This window comes from Phaenicophaeus curvirostris, chromosome 2 (genome assembly GCF_032191515.1).
Source record: "Phaenicophaeus curvirostris isolate KB17595 chromosome 2, BPBGC_Pcur_1.0, whole genome shotgun sequence".
In the NCBI taxonomy this organism is placed as follows: Eukaryota; Metazoa; Chordata; class Aves; order Cuculiformes; family Cuculidae; genus Phaenicophaeus; species Phaenicophaeus curvirostris.
Window position 1 is genome coordinate 79,185,255 of NC_091393.1, and position 17,612 is coordinate 79,202,866.

At 39.1% G+C, this 17,612-nt stretch overlaps 1 protein-coding gene across 1 annotated transcript in view; it reads left to right on the plus strand.

The window, feature by feature from the left end:
- The window catches only part of PLB1 (phospholipase B1), a 91,070-nt gene that overhangs the window by 25,972 nt on the left and 47,486 nt on the right, over positions 1-17,612 (plus strand). The window contains exons 15-25 of the mRNA XM_069852615.1: positions 4,125-4,193; positions 4,948-5,028; positions 6,444-6,510; positions 7,984-8,042; positions 9,104-9,177; positions 10,726-10,769; positions 11,597-11,705; positions 12,487-12,538; positions 14,388-14,468; positions 15,988-16,053; positions 16,723-16,823. Coding sequence (XP_069708716.1) covers positions 4,125-4,193; positions 4,948-5,028; positions 6,444-6,510; positions 7,984-8,042; positions 9,104-9,177; positions 10,726-10,769; positions 11,597-11,705; positions 12,487-12,538; positions 14,388-14,468; positions 15,988-16,053; positions 16,723-16,823 — 803 coding nt within the window. The remainder of the gene's footprint in view (positions 1-4,124; positions 4,194-4,947; positions 5,029-6,443; positions 6,511-7,983; positions 8,043-9,103; positions 9,178-10,725; positions 10,770-11,596; positions 11,706-12,486; positions 12,539-14,387; positions 14,469-15,987; positions 16,054-16,722; positions 16,824-17,612) is intronic.

The following is a 17,612-nucleotide window of genomic DNA, read 5'->3' on the forward strand; positions in this document are numbered from 1 at the left end:
GGAACCAGTGTCACTAATTTACCAGCCTATTTTGTGCCAACTGAACAAAACTTGTCAGAATCTGAGATTCATCTAACTGTGGCAACAGATCAGCCTGAACTAATGTGATTTCTAGGGTTTATCGGTTGGAAAATAACTTCCAGCTTTGAGTAATACGCTTAATTTTTATCAGATCCTGCAATTAGCAGAGTTCATGTGCTTCTAATGGGTTTCACTTTCATTTTTTACAAGTCTGGAGTATAGCTTTTTTTTTTTTTCCTGTGGTTTCTTACTGTCTGACTTTTTAGATTTCAGCTTATGCAAAATTCCAATACTACACATCTTTGATAGTTTTTATGAGAAGCTGGGATAGTAACATCCCCATTCTGAAACAACTGCATTGCCTCATCCAAACCCAGGCTCTGTAGAAGGAGACTTTTCTTCTGAAATGTAATAACTCATGTAAACATACTCAGTTAACTCCATACTGATTTCCCTTTCCTGCCCTTTCAAATACTTACACTTAGTTTGCAAAAAATACCTTCTATCCCTTCAGGGGATTTTTTTTTTCTTTAAAGCTTCTGCCAGCAGAAGAGTCTTCCTTTTTACCTCTGTTTCATTTTTCTGTCTGTTTCCCACTTTTCTGCACAGACTTTATTTTACCTCCTGGTGTCTGTCCTTGAGCATTCCATTCTTTGACATGTTACTCTATTCTTGTCACTTTAACTGCTGGAAGCATTTTGTGGAAACATTTTTTTCACACAGAGGTGAAAAAATATGAGCAAAATGAAATGTGACTTTTAAGGAGGACTGTGTTAGAGGCAGCTACCCAGTCTCAGGCAATGAGAGTGCTGGGAAGCCAGCAGAACCAAGGAGTTGTCATAAAGTAGAACAATACCAGCTTTGCCTTATTTTGGTGTTTTTCTTCAGTGTGAGGTGGTTCTTCTAAGTGAAGATCACAGCCTAAGTGATCTGGACGAAGAGCAAAATGTAGCAAAACCACATCTTGCTACTGGTTTGAAGATAGACTACAGGAATGATACTGTTTCTTTCACAACTCCTTTTCCCCTCTGTTTTTCTGCCTCATCTTTGATTTAGTGGAATTTTCTTAGCACTGCTGGCAATCAGGAGAAAGGCACCTCTCTGGGTGGGCTCCTTGTCTTCCTGTCATGTTATTCTACCATGATGTAAAAGCAGGTGATATGAAAGATGCTTTCAGTGTGAAAAGCACTGGCAGGTGTCCTCGTCTGGCAAAAGTCACTCTAGTTCTACTGGGAAGTCCAGATAATCGTTTGTGCTGACTGCTTTAAAAAAGAAACAAACCAAGTCACTGTGCAGTTATTGGGAACTGACAGGAAATCAAGATCATGACTTGTTGAGCAGCAAACACAGCAGAATGAGGAGGCGCCCGAGAAGTGCAGTTTCTCTCCTCCCGCTGTCTGGCAGGCTGCCCTTTCCTTGTTTTGAGGCTTAGTACTTCTTTCTTGGAATAATTACCTGCTTATTGGCCAAAGGGCAAAACCTTGAAAATCTATTGATGATTGGCAGTTGAATGCACTTCAGTCTCGCTGAGAAGAAGCTGAGTTAGCAGATGCTAAGGACTTGTCCTAGGCATAGCTGGATATTTTATGAAAACATTTCTAGCTATCTAGGAGCAATGTTATTCATACACTAAGCACATCAGAGAATAGTGAGCAAGTTACATTGAGTAACTAGAAAAAGCTGAGAGAGGTTGGTTGTTTATTTGGATCGCTTTGATGTTTACCACAGAGAGTCTCATTGGTTAGTTTTGGCAAATGCCTACAGTTTTGCCTCTGGAAATATATTTGGGGGCAAAACTCCTTTCATGCATGAGAAGAACATAGACAAGAAGCTCTTGCTCTTGTTTTTGCCATTCTTTTGTGTAGTAGAAAAGATCACAGAAAGCCTACCCTGCAAAAAAGAGAGAAACTGAAACCAGGCAAGAACCCAAAAGGGAACAGCACTGGCAGGAGGCTGCCTGTGCCTTTCAGCTGTGGTCAGGGCTTTACACTGACTGAGAAGCTGCTGTGTTCCAGGAGCAGTCCTGCACACTAACCAGCCTGCCTGATAGATGTGCTAGAATTTGGGGGAGGTTTTGGCTGACCAGAATGCAGACTTGGTGCCCAATTTCCTGACCAGGACCTCGCAGCTCTGCTGCGTGGGAATTGTTGGTCTTTGCTGGGAGAACAGTATCTCTGAGCCATCTGGAATTAATTGCCTCCTGGAGAAATTTGTTCTCATCAGCCAGCTCCCAAAACATACGAGTGTCTAATACTTGTTTGAAATTCATTCCTAGCTAAGAAATATCACTGTTGTCTCATAGTCTGTTGGATCATTCTGTGCTGGAAGAATATTTTCTTTTAATGATGTCGTTAAATGGCTACTTTATTTTGTCCTAGGAGCATGGGAATGGACCAGCTCCCAATGTATCTTTTCTCTGAACTTCATTATTTTGTGTGTTTCAGGGATGTTCCTTTTATTCCTATCTTGCTCTCAAAAAAAAGCACAGACTCTGTTTCTTCAAATGATTCTTTGAAAGAATATCTTGCTCTGTAAATCTCTTCCCTGTTTCTCTAAATTTTCCCATTATTTTCATTGATGGAACAACTGAAACAGAATATAACGTTCCTGCCCAGAGCGTATTAATGATGTCAAGCCTATTATTGCTGTATTTTCAAGTCCCTTCAATCCTGTTTCTTATATAATGTATGTCTCTTATGTAGTCATCTGCTTCTGGCAGCTGCTGCTGCTGGTGGTGCACACTGAGGAGATATTCACTGATGAATCTAAACCAGTGGTCACATCCTCTGGGTGTCATTGCAATTTAATTAGCATGCAGCAAAGTGCCTGAACAGGTGAAGTGATTGTTTGTGTTATTTACCCCTTTGTGCTGTCAGCACTGAGTTTTGAATAATTCTATAGTTTTCATTGACAACAATCCCCTCTCTATATTGTTAGAAGAAGGCCAACAGATATAAATATTATCAAGTCTCTCTGCAGAGCTGTAGTCTTGATTAACTTGTATGAAAAATATAGGTAAGGAAACAGTTCTGGAAGGTGGAATAAATTACTAAGCTTTTTATTGCAGAGCTACAGCTACCCAGTGATTGGTGTGTGATCTTAATGGGTTATATTCCACGTTTCTAACTCTGCTGCAAAATTAATTTGTGGCAGAGAGAGTACATAAAAATAGCATCCATAGAATAGAACGAAAAAAGTTAATGCAACGTGGAAGAGCTTTAATTTTCCATTTGTATTAATGATTTTGTACTTTCTGCTTCTGAGGTGAAGCAAGATGGACTCATCCAAGCCTTGAGTATACACCAACTGAGTCAAAGCTGCATTTTCCTGGGAGTTTCAGTAATACCATTTTTGCTTCAAAGTTTCAGTCTACTCACAGTTGCTCTTCATCCCGCACAAAAGCCTCTATGTTTCTTTATAGTTTTATATGAAAACTATAAACTGTAAACTCCCAAGCATGCATTTTTCAAGTGTTTGTGAGCACAGTTTCACAGCATGGGAGAAGACAAAAAAATATGTGGATGAGGCCTGGGAGGATGGACAGACTGGTGCATGTTGTTGTTACAGTAGAGCTGTAGCAACCCACCCTTTGCTTTCTCATACCCAGCCCACTTGGGAAGTAAAACTGGCTTGCAAATTGCAGTAAAGTTTAAATTGCATACCTTACAGGGGGAGACCTCTTTGTGAGGGTGGTCTACGCTATGGTTTTCTAGAAATATCTACAGTTACTGTGACTGATCTAGTAAATAGCAACTTGATTGCAAGCAGTTGAATGTTGTGGTATGAGATTAGTGCCTTATGGGAAAAACACTTACAGGGTCGATGTTCCCAAGAGTGGAATTAATGTGTGTTGATGATTGTTTTAACAATGATGGGATGACAGTCTGATCATGTGAGAGACCTTGTTTTCAGTTCCTTGCTTTTCTAGGTATATGTGTGTTATATTATATATAGGTGAATATTTAAAAAATGGTTTGCTTGTGATAAATATATATGTGGACCTGATGGAAAACTCCAAGCACTAGAGCCTTTGAGTTGCTTCTGCTCTCCCTTCTCTCCCCCATATAGGTTGTGTACAATTTCTCTGTCTCATCCCTTTCCAGATGGAGCCAGTCGGACAGAAGCAGCCTTACAATTTCACAAAAGTGCTTAAGGTCCAGTGTCCATCTCAGGTAAAAGGTTATTCAAATACTGTTGTCTTCTGAAGTCCTTGGGAACCTGTGCTTACTTTAGATACTGCACTGTTAAAAATTCAATGTTCTTCAAGTTCATCGACATAAGCTCTTTATTTTATAAAGACGAAACTTGGAAAACAAGAAATTTTGACAAAATTTAGTTAAAACATCTTACTCTGTCAGATTTTTTTATTCAAAATATAATTAGCTCATCTTAATTTATTACTTGCAGTTATCAGGGGTGCTTTATCAGTATTGAAATCTGTGTCAGCAACAAATGAATCCATGTATTTTACACAATTTATCTTTTCTGTGATTTCACTTCACTGTGAGTAACTCTTTTAGTCCCTGGAGCTGTCACTAGCCCAGTAGTATCTTTAGGGTCTGATCATCTTTCTTTCAAAGAACAGGTTCTTCAATATTTTTGCACTTAAGCTCTGGCTTCAATAATTTGATAGTGATAAAACATTACTGGTATCCAAAAGCTTCACTGAAAATAAATTAAAACATCAAAGAAATTGAATCATGTGTTTCGTTTGATGTTAGGTTTAAGGCAGGAGGTGGTGCTGTGCCTAGAGCATATCAGAGCTTAATTTTCAGGTCTAACCTGGTTTACTTCACTAGTGCTATGTTCACTCAAAGATTCATACTGTAAAGATTTTTTGCTCTAGGAAATTCCAGACAGAAGACTTTAATATCAGCTGACCATGTTTCCACTAGCGCTGGTAAACACACTCTCTTCATTCTGCAGGAGAATCCATATTTGTTCACGTATAGAAATAGTAACTACTCATCTTCCCTGGAGACAACAAACACCAAAGAGACATCTCAGGTAGGGAATGGGAGTCATATGGACTGAGTAGGGAGTGAGGCAGCTGGGTGAGAGTGTGTTATATCCTAATTAAACAATGCTACCTGGGAAAACTAAATAAAAAAAACCAGCTCTTCACTTCCATGTGTGACAAAATAGTCAGATGCTTAATAGCACATTTTCTGCTTGGTAGATTTTGTGGAGTATGATTTTAGGTAGATGTGTTCAGCCAGCCTGAAGTCTTGCTTTCACTGTTAAGAACCTGTTTTACATATCTGCATAACAATATTAATTTCCCTGGGACAAGACAGCAGTGAAAGTGAGGCCCTTTAGTCCTACTGTTGAGGAAACTAGATCAGATCACCATGACACCACTGTGTGGGTCTGACTTGATTTCATTTTCCGGTAAAACTGAAGAATGATGGAATTTAATTTTTCCTTTTTTTTTGTGAGACAGTTGCAAATTAGTCGTGTGGAGATAAGCAGCCATGTGGGTTTTTTTTTTCAGTCATGGTACTCCAGTTCTGAGCAGAGCTTGGTGCTCGCAGTCAGCTGCAGAGAGAGGTGATAATGCCCATTTTCATGCCCCAGAACACAGTGTCTAGACCACATCTGCAGTGGAAATGGCTTGTATAGAAAAGTAACACACATTTGTCCTCTTATTTTAATATAATACCATCTGCTTTTTTAGTTGCTCAGGATCTAGGAAAACTCTATGTGGGGAGCCTCTCAATGTCCCCACAGAGAGTTGTCCCTGCAGACAGCTGTCCCTTTCCAGTCTCTGGATGGGGCACAATCATACCTATCACTCTGATTTTTGGTAGAATTTATGGTGTAGGAAACAAGAAGCAAGACTGTTTTGGGTTTGTGTTGGGTTTTATTTTGCTTGGTGGTTGCTTTACTAAAAAGTAAAACAAACAAACAATACCAAAAAAACCCCAAAACCAAGAAAACCCAAAAACCTCACACCTTGCGGGTATTTCTGTCAGTAGGCTGCAACTCAAAAGTGCTAGGAGGGCAAATCCCGGCTGCATGCAGGGAATGCAGGCTCGTGTCCTGCTGGTAAAGGTATGGGTTTGTGCTGGTATATTCCATGGGTGTTCAAGCAATCTTTGGCAAAAAGATATGAGCTCACCTAGCTTGAAGTATGGGTCCACAAAATGTTGCATAGCTGAACACAGCATGGCAAGTCTGAAAGAACTGGTCCCACTGGTAAGCACAAACTGTGCTGCACTGACATGGATTTTGCAGCAGACTGAGCTTGTGCTTTGTTTCAAAGGGCAGTTGTAAGCACAGCCTGAGGACTGGCTGAGCTGGGTAAATGTTTTCAAAGTATGTGGGAAGTGTATTACTTTAATATTCTGAGACATGAATGGTTTCTCATGACCAGAGTACTGCGAGTCTGATGTGAAATCTTGCCTCATCTGTCTTTACAGGAGAGGATTTACGGAACAAATATTCCCTGTTTTGACCGGGATCCTTCTGATACAGTTCCAGTTTCAGGTACAGTCCTTTGCAATTTTATTGTAGAGCTACTTCATTTGATGATAGAAGGGGGATAAGAATTTGGTTGGGTTAGAAAAGGTATGCTTTTTTTTGAAGCAGTGCACTCAAAATCACAGAATCATTTAGGTTGGAAAAGACCTTTAACATCATTGAGTCTAACTGTAAACCTGACATGGCCAAGTCCTCTAAGCCATACACCATGTATACACATCTTTTAAATACCTCCAGGGATGGTGACTCAACTACTTCCCTAGTGAAGAAATTCCCTTCCAGTGAAGAAATTTTTTCTAATATCTGGTTTGAGCCTCCCCTGGTACAAGTTGAGGACATGCCCTCTCATCCTGTTGTCCTATTACTTGGAAGAAGAAACCAACACCCACCTCACTGCAACCTCCTTTCAGGTAGCAGTGGAGAGCAATAAGGTCTCCCCTCAGCCTCCTCTTCTCCAGACTTAACTGCCTCAGTTCCCTCAGCTGCTTCTCGTGAGACTCGTGCTTTGGACCCTTCACCAACTTGATTGCCCTTCTTTGGATACACTCCAGCAGCTCAGCATCCTTCTTGGAGTGAGGGGCCCAAACCTCAACACAGTATTTGAGGCATGGCCTCACCAGCACTGAGTACAGGGGGGAGCAAACACAATGAGAAAATACTCCACTGACTGTTTTTTAAGGTCCTTTTTGGAACAACATATGTAGTTGTATAGCAAGATGCAAGTTCTCCCTCAAGGGCAGTGAAAGCTTATGCAACTGGACCTTCCATGTACAAAGAAGTGACAGTGGAAAAGGCAGGAGACAGGTGGATATTCCAGTGGCAGGGATGATAGAGCTGCCTATTACCCCAGCTCCTTCAGGCAGAGGCCTCAGAGCAGCTTGAGACTTCTCCAGGCACCCATGCCAGTCAGGATTTGACAGAGTGGGAGTTCCTGAGGACTGCTACCAAGTTCCCTTAGGTGGCTTCATTATAAGTAAGATACCGTTGTGTACTTTCTCTAAAGAGAAGCTTAATTTGAAATGCAGTTAATTAAGAGAGCCAGAGTATAGTGTGAAGTATGGAGAAGAGGCACTTGTCAGTGCAGTCTGGGGTGTAAAAAGCCACAAGTAATCCTATCCTTGGGTGGCTTTTGTCTTAGTGTGATGGTCCCAAAACTTCTACCCTGTGCTGGCAATGGATCTGTACCTGCTTTTCAGTTGTTTCCACTGGTTAAAAGGAATTTGAGTAAGCACAGATGCAAGACGGAAATCTTACTGCCTCGTTTGTCGCTGTAGCTAATGCCCAGCTGTGGTACCAAGAATCATTTCTGATTTGATGTCTGTCATTTTCTGTCATTCTTTGCTCATGCTGTTACGAATATTAAAATACTGTCTTTGCAATGCCTTATGCTTATTTTAAGGAAAACTTCTGATAAACATAATTCAAAGTTTTCTTTCTTTCCCACTTCCCTTATATTACTTTTTATTTTTTATTTATTAGTTCATAATTTGAAACCAGCAGATATTCAAGTGATTGCTGCCTTGGGAGATTCACTCACAGTAAGTAAACACCACTGGATAACCATTGTAAAAGCAAGTAATGAAAAAGCTTTCTGAATTTTTAACCTGAGGAAAAGAATACAGAGTTACACCTTACTAAGTCACACACATTTTTCACATATTCTTTTCATACTCCACCTTGTCTGACTGATAATCAGACGTGAGTCTGATATGAGTGCACAATGCCCATTTAAAATCCACAAGAATGCCACATGAAGAAGAACTACAAGATCAGATTGCACAGCAGCAAAACCATCCTTGCAATAATTACTTTTCTATAATGGTTCTATATGTCTCCCAGTATATTGGTCTTCAAAGATATTAGCAGGCAGCATAAATAGAAAGAACACATTCTGCAGCTTATTCTGTATATGTGGGTACATATGTGATATGATATGATAAATATATATCTGATTATACCAAAGCCTATAAAGCCATCTCCATTTATACTAACTAAATATTTGAGTAAGATTGTGATAGATCATCAAGTGTGTTAACTGTAACTTATCTTGAGAATTTTTTTAACACTATTCCTGGATCTATAGAAACTCGTTACGCCTAGGCTAGCTGTGGTTCTCCAGACTGTGGCAACTACTTTGCTGCTGATATCATAATTAATGTTTCTTATGTTTTCTGTGCTAATTACAATATTAAAATTTCAGTCTCCTTTCTTGGGGAAACTGGGGAAAGAAAAATGTAAAATCACCATACCACTTTTTAATGTGAGGAACATTATAATAAATTATTTATTCAGGACTATTGCTATCTTATTTATTCTTTATGTGATTTTAGAATTACATGAATATTTTGAACATTCTCAAAAATTTTTCCTACTTGATTTAATCAAGGTGATGATAGAAGAGGGTGATTCAATGAAGCAGAGTTAAAATACCCTCAGCCTTTGATCCTCTTGAGAACAAGAAGCTGTTATATTTTGGGAAGATGATGTAGCTTGCTTTATTAATATACTCTTTAATTATTTTCACTAAGATCAGACAGAGAACTAGTTACTGAAGCACTTCTTATTTTGAAGGTGAACTCCACTTCTCTTCTTTTTCCAGGCAGGTAATGGGGCAGCATCTAAACCCCATAATGTCCTGGATGTCCTGACTCAATACCGAGGTCTTTCTTGGAGGTGAGTCCCAGAAATTTCCTGCCCCTAGTGAGGGGAAAAGATTTTCTTGCATTTTGATATGTATAGTTGTTTTTGTAGCAACCAGAGGCTTGTGGTGAGTAAATTTGACTTTATGATTTGCATTGAGGTGCATGGTTGTGCTGTTGCTCCTGATAAAATACCCAAACTAGTATCTATCTAGAGTATGATGCAGCATGGCTGGATTACGCCTGGATACACAGATGAAAAATGAGTCCTTCTTAACACAGCCCTTTTATCCTTTCATGGTTGTAGCTAATTGCAAAGGGGACTTTTGGAGCCCGGTGGCATTGCACCACTTGCACATTCTGCATTTCTGTACCTCCTCTTTCTATATCCTGCCTGCTCTCCCTCACTGTGGCCCATGTCATCCATTTGTGTCTTAAAACCAGTGATCTACAAAAAGTCAGAATGGGATCTTTTTGATGATGCTCTTTCATACACAGTGTAGGCTGAACATTAGGAAAAAGTTTTTCACAGAAAGGGTCATTGGGCACTGGAACAGGCTGCCCAGGGAGGTGATTGAGTCACCTTCCCTGGAGGTGTTTAAGGCATGGGAGGACGAGGTGCTGAGGGGAATGGTTTAGTGTTTGATAGGAATGTTTGGACTTGATGATCCAGTGGGTCTCTTCCAACTTGGTGATTCTATGATTCTATGACCTTTTCCCAGTATTGCTTAGAATGTGCAGAACAGTTTATCGATTATGAGTCAGTACAGACATTTACATATGCAGCATTTTATTAAACAGGTCAAAAAGCCACTCTGAAGAAAGGCAATCATGTCATTTTTTGTTCTGCAACCATATTCCTTAACACCAAACCTGTCAGGCTGATATTCTGTTCAACATTTTTCACCCATCTGAGCCACTGCCTCTATGTAGGAGGTTTAAATCGGTACTAGAACAATCAAAAATACTCTATTCCAAATTAAAGGGATGCTATAGAAGTGTTGAAAGTCCAGCTTTTTAGATTTGATCTTTAATAATATTCTACTGACATTTAGAGTGAAAAGTATGCTAGCATTCTCCACAGCACGAAGGAGGGTAACAAACACTCAGACAGATGGTGAATTTTACCAGTCTTGTAGTACTCTTCCAGTTGAGTGAAATGGAGGGGAAAGGTATTGAATATATTTGTCTCTCTGAAATATCTTCTTTTAGAACTTGTTGTTATGGATACAAGGATTTGTTAAGTGAAAATGGAAGTAATAAATACTTTAATGGGGACGATAGCGAAGATGGTAGCTTTTCTCATTTCTTTCAGCTAGGTTTGAACATATGCCAAAACACATGAAAGAATTGAAAGAGTGGCTAGTGTACAGGGCTTTTAATGTAATTATTATGATTATGACAGAGTCTGTAATTTCTTGACCCCATCGGTATGCACACAAAGAGCTTGCTTTGACTTAGTACAACCACCGGGGAACGTGCGTAGGAACCCCATAAGGTGGAGCTCTCATACTTAATCCACTGCCTTACCAAGTCTATCATGTCTGGGAACACTTTTTCTCTTGTTCTTTCTTTTTAATAGTGTTGGAGGCAATGAGAACATAAGCACAGTCACGACATTAGCAAGTAAGTGCCTTTTACCATAAACTTGATAAATATCTGGAGCTGTTTATTAAAACAGGTGTTATAAAAGAAGGCTTGAAGAAAGATTTGCAATTTGTAGCATGACAGAGCTAATCCCTTTATATTCAGTGTCCAGTGCTGAGTAAAAGTTGCATAAAAAACAGGCTGTAATTTGCTATTCGTGATTATGAATATTTTGTTATCCTAGGGGTTTGATTGTTTCAGTATTCTTCCTTTGGTTAGAGTTCTGTCCAAAATGTGCTGGATGGATCAAAGATCTTAGACTATAGGTTTAAATAAACTACTTTGACTGTGTGGGAAAGTTGATTTAGGTAGAAGCAGAATCATGTTACAAGACTAGATTTTACATGCTTTTTAGAGGTCGGAACATTTTAGATCTGGGGTGTTTGTAAGGCTGATTTGTAACCTAAGATCTAGAAGAGAATTCTAAGTCTTTGAAGTTAATACATCTGGGGAAATTAGGCTAAAAGATTTTATTCCAGTCCATCTGCAATGAAAGTATGATAGCATGAGAGCCTCCTTACTGAACGTAGGGTTACTGAGCCTTGCTTACCAGGCAAAGTGGCATTTCTAGCCAAGGTGATAAGTTGGGTCATGAGATACCTGAATTTGTGAAATTCAGAAATCTTGAAGGCAAGTAAATAGTTGTGTGGTGACAAATCTCCATGTATATTATACTTAAAGGTTAATTTTTGACGGGTATCTCTTAAATCTTTTTTTAATGGTCTTTTACTAAGGTCTAATCTTAATAACCTCATCTGTTACCTGGTGAAGTAAGCAGATTTTTAGGGTGCTATCTCTTTCTGCAGACATTCTTCGTGAGTTCAACCCATCTCTGATAGGGTATTCTATTGGCACTGGAAAGGAGACTACAGATAATGCTGCACTCAACCAAGCTGTGGCAGGCGATTGTGCAGAGTAAGTGGAAAACTCTTTTAATTTTTATAGAAAGTGGATTTTTCTTTAAAACTCAGTTCTAGCTAAAAAAGACCCAAACCCTGGACGTTGGCAGGAGTGCAATAAGACTGATAGGCAAGCCAAAAAGTATTTCTTTAGCTCCAGATTGAAGGCCAAGAAAGGAAGGGGAGATTTTGCAAGGTTTCTGACCTATGTCAAATAAATTAGCAGCACAAGCAATTCTTTCTCTAGCATTTTCAACCAAGAAGCCCAAAGTACTTCACAAGCCCTACTTAGAAAGCTTCACATCCCTATTGTGAGGCAGAGAAAAAATACCTCCATTTTACAGGAGGTGTATTCAAACCAGCAGGACCAAGAGATTGTGTAGAGAAACTAAGACAGAGAAAATTGTGAATTGTTTACGGTCAGTCTGTGGCAGAGCTGGAAATTACCTAGAGACTGCTATGCTCAGTCTTCAGTGGCATTCATATCATACCTTTTTGTCTTGGGAACACTTATTGTGAGACATGCCTCAGTGGCTTGATACATGCAGGGATCCTTTAGTGATACATGTCTCAACAGCATCTGCCTGATGCTGGGAATAAGCAAAGTGCATTGGTAGCTTAGACTTTTTTAAGATATCATACCTCTCACTGAAAATTGGAAAATTCCTAGGTTTCTTAAGCCATTATGTGAGGGAATACCATTAATCAGCTCCCTTCTTTTCTTTGCTGCCTATGCAGGATTCCTTTTTTATGTTTATTATTTTACTTTCATGATTTTATTTTTCTTTTATATTTAGGGATGTTCCTGCACAGGTTAGAAGACTGGTGGATCGAATGAAGAGTGATACTGTGAGTTTGATATGTCATTAATATCTTTAGAAAGTTATGTGGCATCATTGTTTTCTAACAGATCAACATCAAATGACAAGCATTAAAGCTATGTGTACAGCAGTGTATCACATAATATTCCCCAGTTCAGAGCATGAGCCAGTACAAAATAATCTATAGATGTGTCTGAAATGCATTTGTACCAGTATGTGATAGTTATTATCAAGCTCAGATAATTGTAATCTTTGTGCTGTTGCTTCCCCTCCCAATCCGTTTCACTCTGTAGCATAATAGAATATTTTCTCTGCAAAGATTTTGTTGTGGTACTGTTAATTATATTGTAAGCACATGGTTTTTCCAGAGGTAATGATACGTGCCAGGATGTCAAGTGTAAGCTTTTTCAAGTGGCAAATCACATGGAGTGAACATATGAAGTGAGGAAAGAACTTGTTTTCTTTAAAAAAACTATTTAGCCCGTTCCTTCATTTAGTCATCAGCTGATTTGATTTACGCATTTGTTGTTAGGAATTATTTGATTAATGGTCTGTAAAACACATATTAGGCTAAAAGTTGCTTGCATAATTTTCAGCTCAACTGCCACTTTGTATGCGGGCTATTTGTAATTTGACAAATGTGCTATGCAATTAGTGACCTAAGTTACATAATATTATTTTGCCTTTCCAGTTGTGCATTTGGAAAGCAGCCAAAAAGCCTTCAAGATAACTGTGTGTGCATGTCTAGTATAAATACTCTGGTGAATATGTGTTGCCAAAAATATTTGCAGTACCTTCCTTTTTGGTTCATGTTCTTGTAAACAAGATTTCACTCTCATGGCTGTATCTCAAATGAGGTTAGAAGAGATATCAGCTAACAATGAAATGGTTAGATTGTTTTCATTCAAACCATTCAAGTCTTCAAAGTTCAATTCTGTCATGTTTATCAGCTTGGAAACATCACACAAGAGAAATGAATGCTGTTAATACTTTTTATTTAAATGACAAACTTCTTTTATTTAACTAATAAACTTCTATCTAACTGGAAAGAATGTTTATATATCGTATAGGTCACATAGGTTTCATTTAAAAGCTCCTTTTTTTCCTCTTTTTAAACCCCCTCTTTTATTGCAGGAGGAAACTTTTTCTGTCCTTTTATTTGGATAAGTAAATAGATGTTTTTAAACCACTCCAGGATAATATATAGTTGCTGCTTTTCTTAGTGGTGTTTTGCACAAAAATTGATGAGTTGAGTTATTGAGTACAACATCAGCTACATGGTGCTAAGCATATCTGAACCTTTCCTCAAAGCTAAGGAGGTGTGAGTTTACTGAAGTATAATTACTTTGCATTAGCTAGCCCTTTGCAAAATCCTTCCAGGGGAAAATGTGCTATAATTTTTTACCAGTATTGGTAGATAGAGTTAATATTGCCCCTCTGTTCTTTGCAGTTTGTCTCACATTGAGACTGAAATATATTGCCCTCCAGGGTTTTCCGGCAGGAGAGCTGCATTATTTATGGACATGGTAGAACACATACCATCATTTTTGCCATGAAGATATATTCCTAGAACTGCAAGAGTAGCACAGTATATACACAAGATATTACTAAGCAAAGCATTCGGATTGATTTTGAGCAATAGCTTTTTGAAGGAAGTAATTTCGCATGATACTGCTGATATTGTAAGTCTTGTTTAGATCTTAGTAGTTTCTACATCTTCAGTCATAACACAAAATAATTGTTGTGGATGCTTACAGAACTATAGCCAGGTACCATGAGAAATGTTAAATTTCTGTTTAGTATGTTGCCTGCTACCCCCCCTCCCCCCTTCGTATTTTTTAGTTAATAACTTTTATTACATCTCCTTCTGTTTGCAGCGAATAAATTTGCAGACTGACTGGAAGCTCATAACACTTTTCATAGGAGGAAATGACCTATGTGCATTCTGCGAGAATCCAGTAAGTCCCCTGCTGCCTGCAGCATGAACTGGGCCAGCCTGAGCATAGGGGCTCTATGCATTGCAGTGGGTGAGAGGGCAAAACTCAGTAGCGGCGGCCAAAATAAGCTAGGTCAGGTCTGTGCAGCTCTGGAATGTAACCGTACCGAGACCTTCAGGTCATTCAACCTGACATTGTGATAAATGAAGTTATAACTTTAGAACACGTGTAAATTACATAATTGTTGCTACTTTGTTTCATTGTTAACTAAGATAACTTTCTGTTATCTAGTTACTTTACTACTTGTAGATAAAAGGTCAAGGGTTCTTGCTCTTCTTTGTTTTGTGCACAGTCATGCTCCTAAGCCACACTCAGTGCTCTCTTATCAGTTTCAGTGCCACAGCAATGGTTCTACCCACAGCTCATGCTGATGCAATTATATATGATTTTGTATATGTATATAATATATATATATACATACCATGTATAGTCTCCAGTGTGTGTGGGTATAGAGGAATTGAAAGACTGTGGCAGACTTCTCACATAGTGATGAGCGTCACCTACTCAGAAGCAGCAGTGCACATACTTTTAATTCTGTGTGATTAATTTCAGATCAGGAAAAACAGCAAAGCAGCACAATAAGTTGGTTATAAAGCAAGGAAGGAGCAAATTAATCATGCCTAACTTCTGCTTCTGACCTAGATACAAAATGGCAGTCACACATGAGTGTTGGTGGCAAGGAGATAACACATCTGCATCCAAAGATCCCAGTGATACTTGCTTTATGTCACACAGCTACAAGTAGTGCCAACTGCAATGTTCTTACGAGCTGTGATTTAAGAAATGAATAAGGGAAGCGAGCTGTCTAGTTTTGTGGAGCAGTCCAGTGGGGCTTTCAATGAACTTCTGCTTGAAATTAAATCAAAGAGAATTAAGGCTGAAAATACGACAAACGTTTCTCATAGGGAAGTTTATTTGACTCTTGAATAGTTCTACAAGTGAAGAAATAAAAACTGGATTACTAAAGACAATTAAATTAGAGGGTTTAAACCATTCAAACAGAACAGGAAATTTTGCCGCTGAGTGGCAAGTGTGTAAAGTGATTTAATTCCCAGATAAACACCGAAACTTTGGTGGTTATTACGTGTGGCAGGTAAGGAGCACATGGGACGTGTGTTGCTAGTATTCCATGCAGCAGAAATAAACTTACTTTTACACAAGCTGAGCTCTCCCAAATACAATCCTTGTTGATGAGGTGTTAGCCTTACTTTTAAGACTGTCCCAAGTAAGTCTGGTAGTGGAAGAAGTTGTTATATCTGATGCTGAATTTGTTCCCTCACTGGTATCCAGTGGCCACAAATGAGACATCTGTGATGGGAAAGAAGAAAAGCAGAGACAGGACAGTTTTGCTTAACACTCTTTAACTCTTCGGTCAAGAGTAACAAACACGAATGCTGCAGTGAGAAACTCCAGCTAGTCAGCATTGTGCCTGCTTGAGTAAAGTGATTAACAATAGAATTCAACCCTCTTGCTCCAACAGATACGATATTCTCCTGAAAACTACACTTACAATCTACAAACAGCTTTGGACATACTTCACAGAGAGGTAATACAAGATTTTATTGTATGCAGGAGTGGGGATTGTGTTCTGTTTGTAAAGCAGTTGCTGCTTTCACCTGCAGAGCACAGCTGTATGTAGAGATGCTTATAGGAAAATCTTTGTGAGAGGCAGAAAGGGCTGAACTATTTTACTGAAGGAGTAAGGGTGTGCTCACTTCTAGCTTATGTGCTGCAGAAAACATAAAAAGTATTGTAACAAATTTGAAAAAACATATGGTGTTCAGTAGCTAAAAAATCCCTTGCTTTTACATTATACTGCAAATAAATATGTTTTTGTGGTCATTGAGAGAGATATTCTGTCATTCCAGATGAAGGTGAGGATGATGAGAGTACTCAAAGAGTTAGCAGATGTAAGCAGAGTGAGCCATACTGAGACCTATGACAACTTGTTTGGGCCTTTTTGAAGCCACCATTTTCAAGTGACCAGCCATCAGTATATAAAAAGGAGCTAGGTAGCTCATCCAGGAGCTGTAATTTAGTATTGGAGGTGTAGAGGATTAATTACTGAGAAGTACCTTGAACACCTCTGTTATAAATAATGCAAGCTGCCAAAGTCAGCAGGCAGCTACCTAAGGTCCTGCTGTGGCTGCACGGGGGCAAAGAAGGCACTGTGTACTCCAGGCCTTGACTATGGGTTTGCTTATTCTCTTGGCAGGTTCCACGGGCATTTGTGAACCTGGTGACAGTGCTTTCCATAGCAAGCCTCCGGGAGCTGCACACATCAGAAAATAATGGTTGTCCAAAGCTGCTTATGAGGTTTGAATATGATTTATGTTGCAGCTCTCACTGGTGCTCGAAGAAGGCTGCAAGGTCTTCTCAGGAAACTTTTTTTCTTAAAGAGAAAAGGTTCTAGTATTTCAGACCACTAGTCACCTTTCTCTGTGTATGCACATGTATCTACACATTGATTTGAACACAGAATTTAGAAATACCTGTTTGTCTGTCACTGGCCTGCTGTCACCACTTCTTGTGAAGGTGACATTTCAGTGATTAATCACTTGTACTGCAAGGAAGCCCAAGGCAGAGTAGAAAGAATTCAGCTGTGCAGTCTTTGAGCAAAGACTGAGAAGAGATTAAGACACAAGGTTTTCTTAGCTGATCATTTTAATCTAGCTTTGTTTACAGTTTTACCTTTCTGTAGTCTTAAAACTGTCTACTGTACCCAGCTGCCTCACTAAAACATCTGCTTTGAATCCATCCTGCTGGATCACTTCAACTGTGATAGACTCTGTAGCTGCTGACAGAAGTGTGGACACCTGTAGGATCTGATGAAAGAAGGTGGTTTTATGGGAGGAACATATATGCAACCCTTTTGCTCATATTTAAAGGCTCTCTGGTGGTTGTCAGTGGAAAATAAGCTTTTAAACTCTGAGTCCTGGTGCTTCTGATGATCAGTTGTAATTTTTTCCTCTTATCAAAGGTTACTGGCTTGAGCACACATGTAACTCAAGGCTCTAGTCATGGGACAAGGATAGTTAGTGGAGCCTTTAAGATTAGATTATCTCAAGATATTTGTAACCATTTCACATCATTTCACGTGCCATG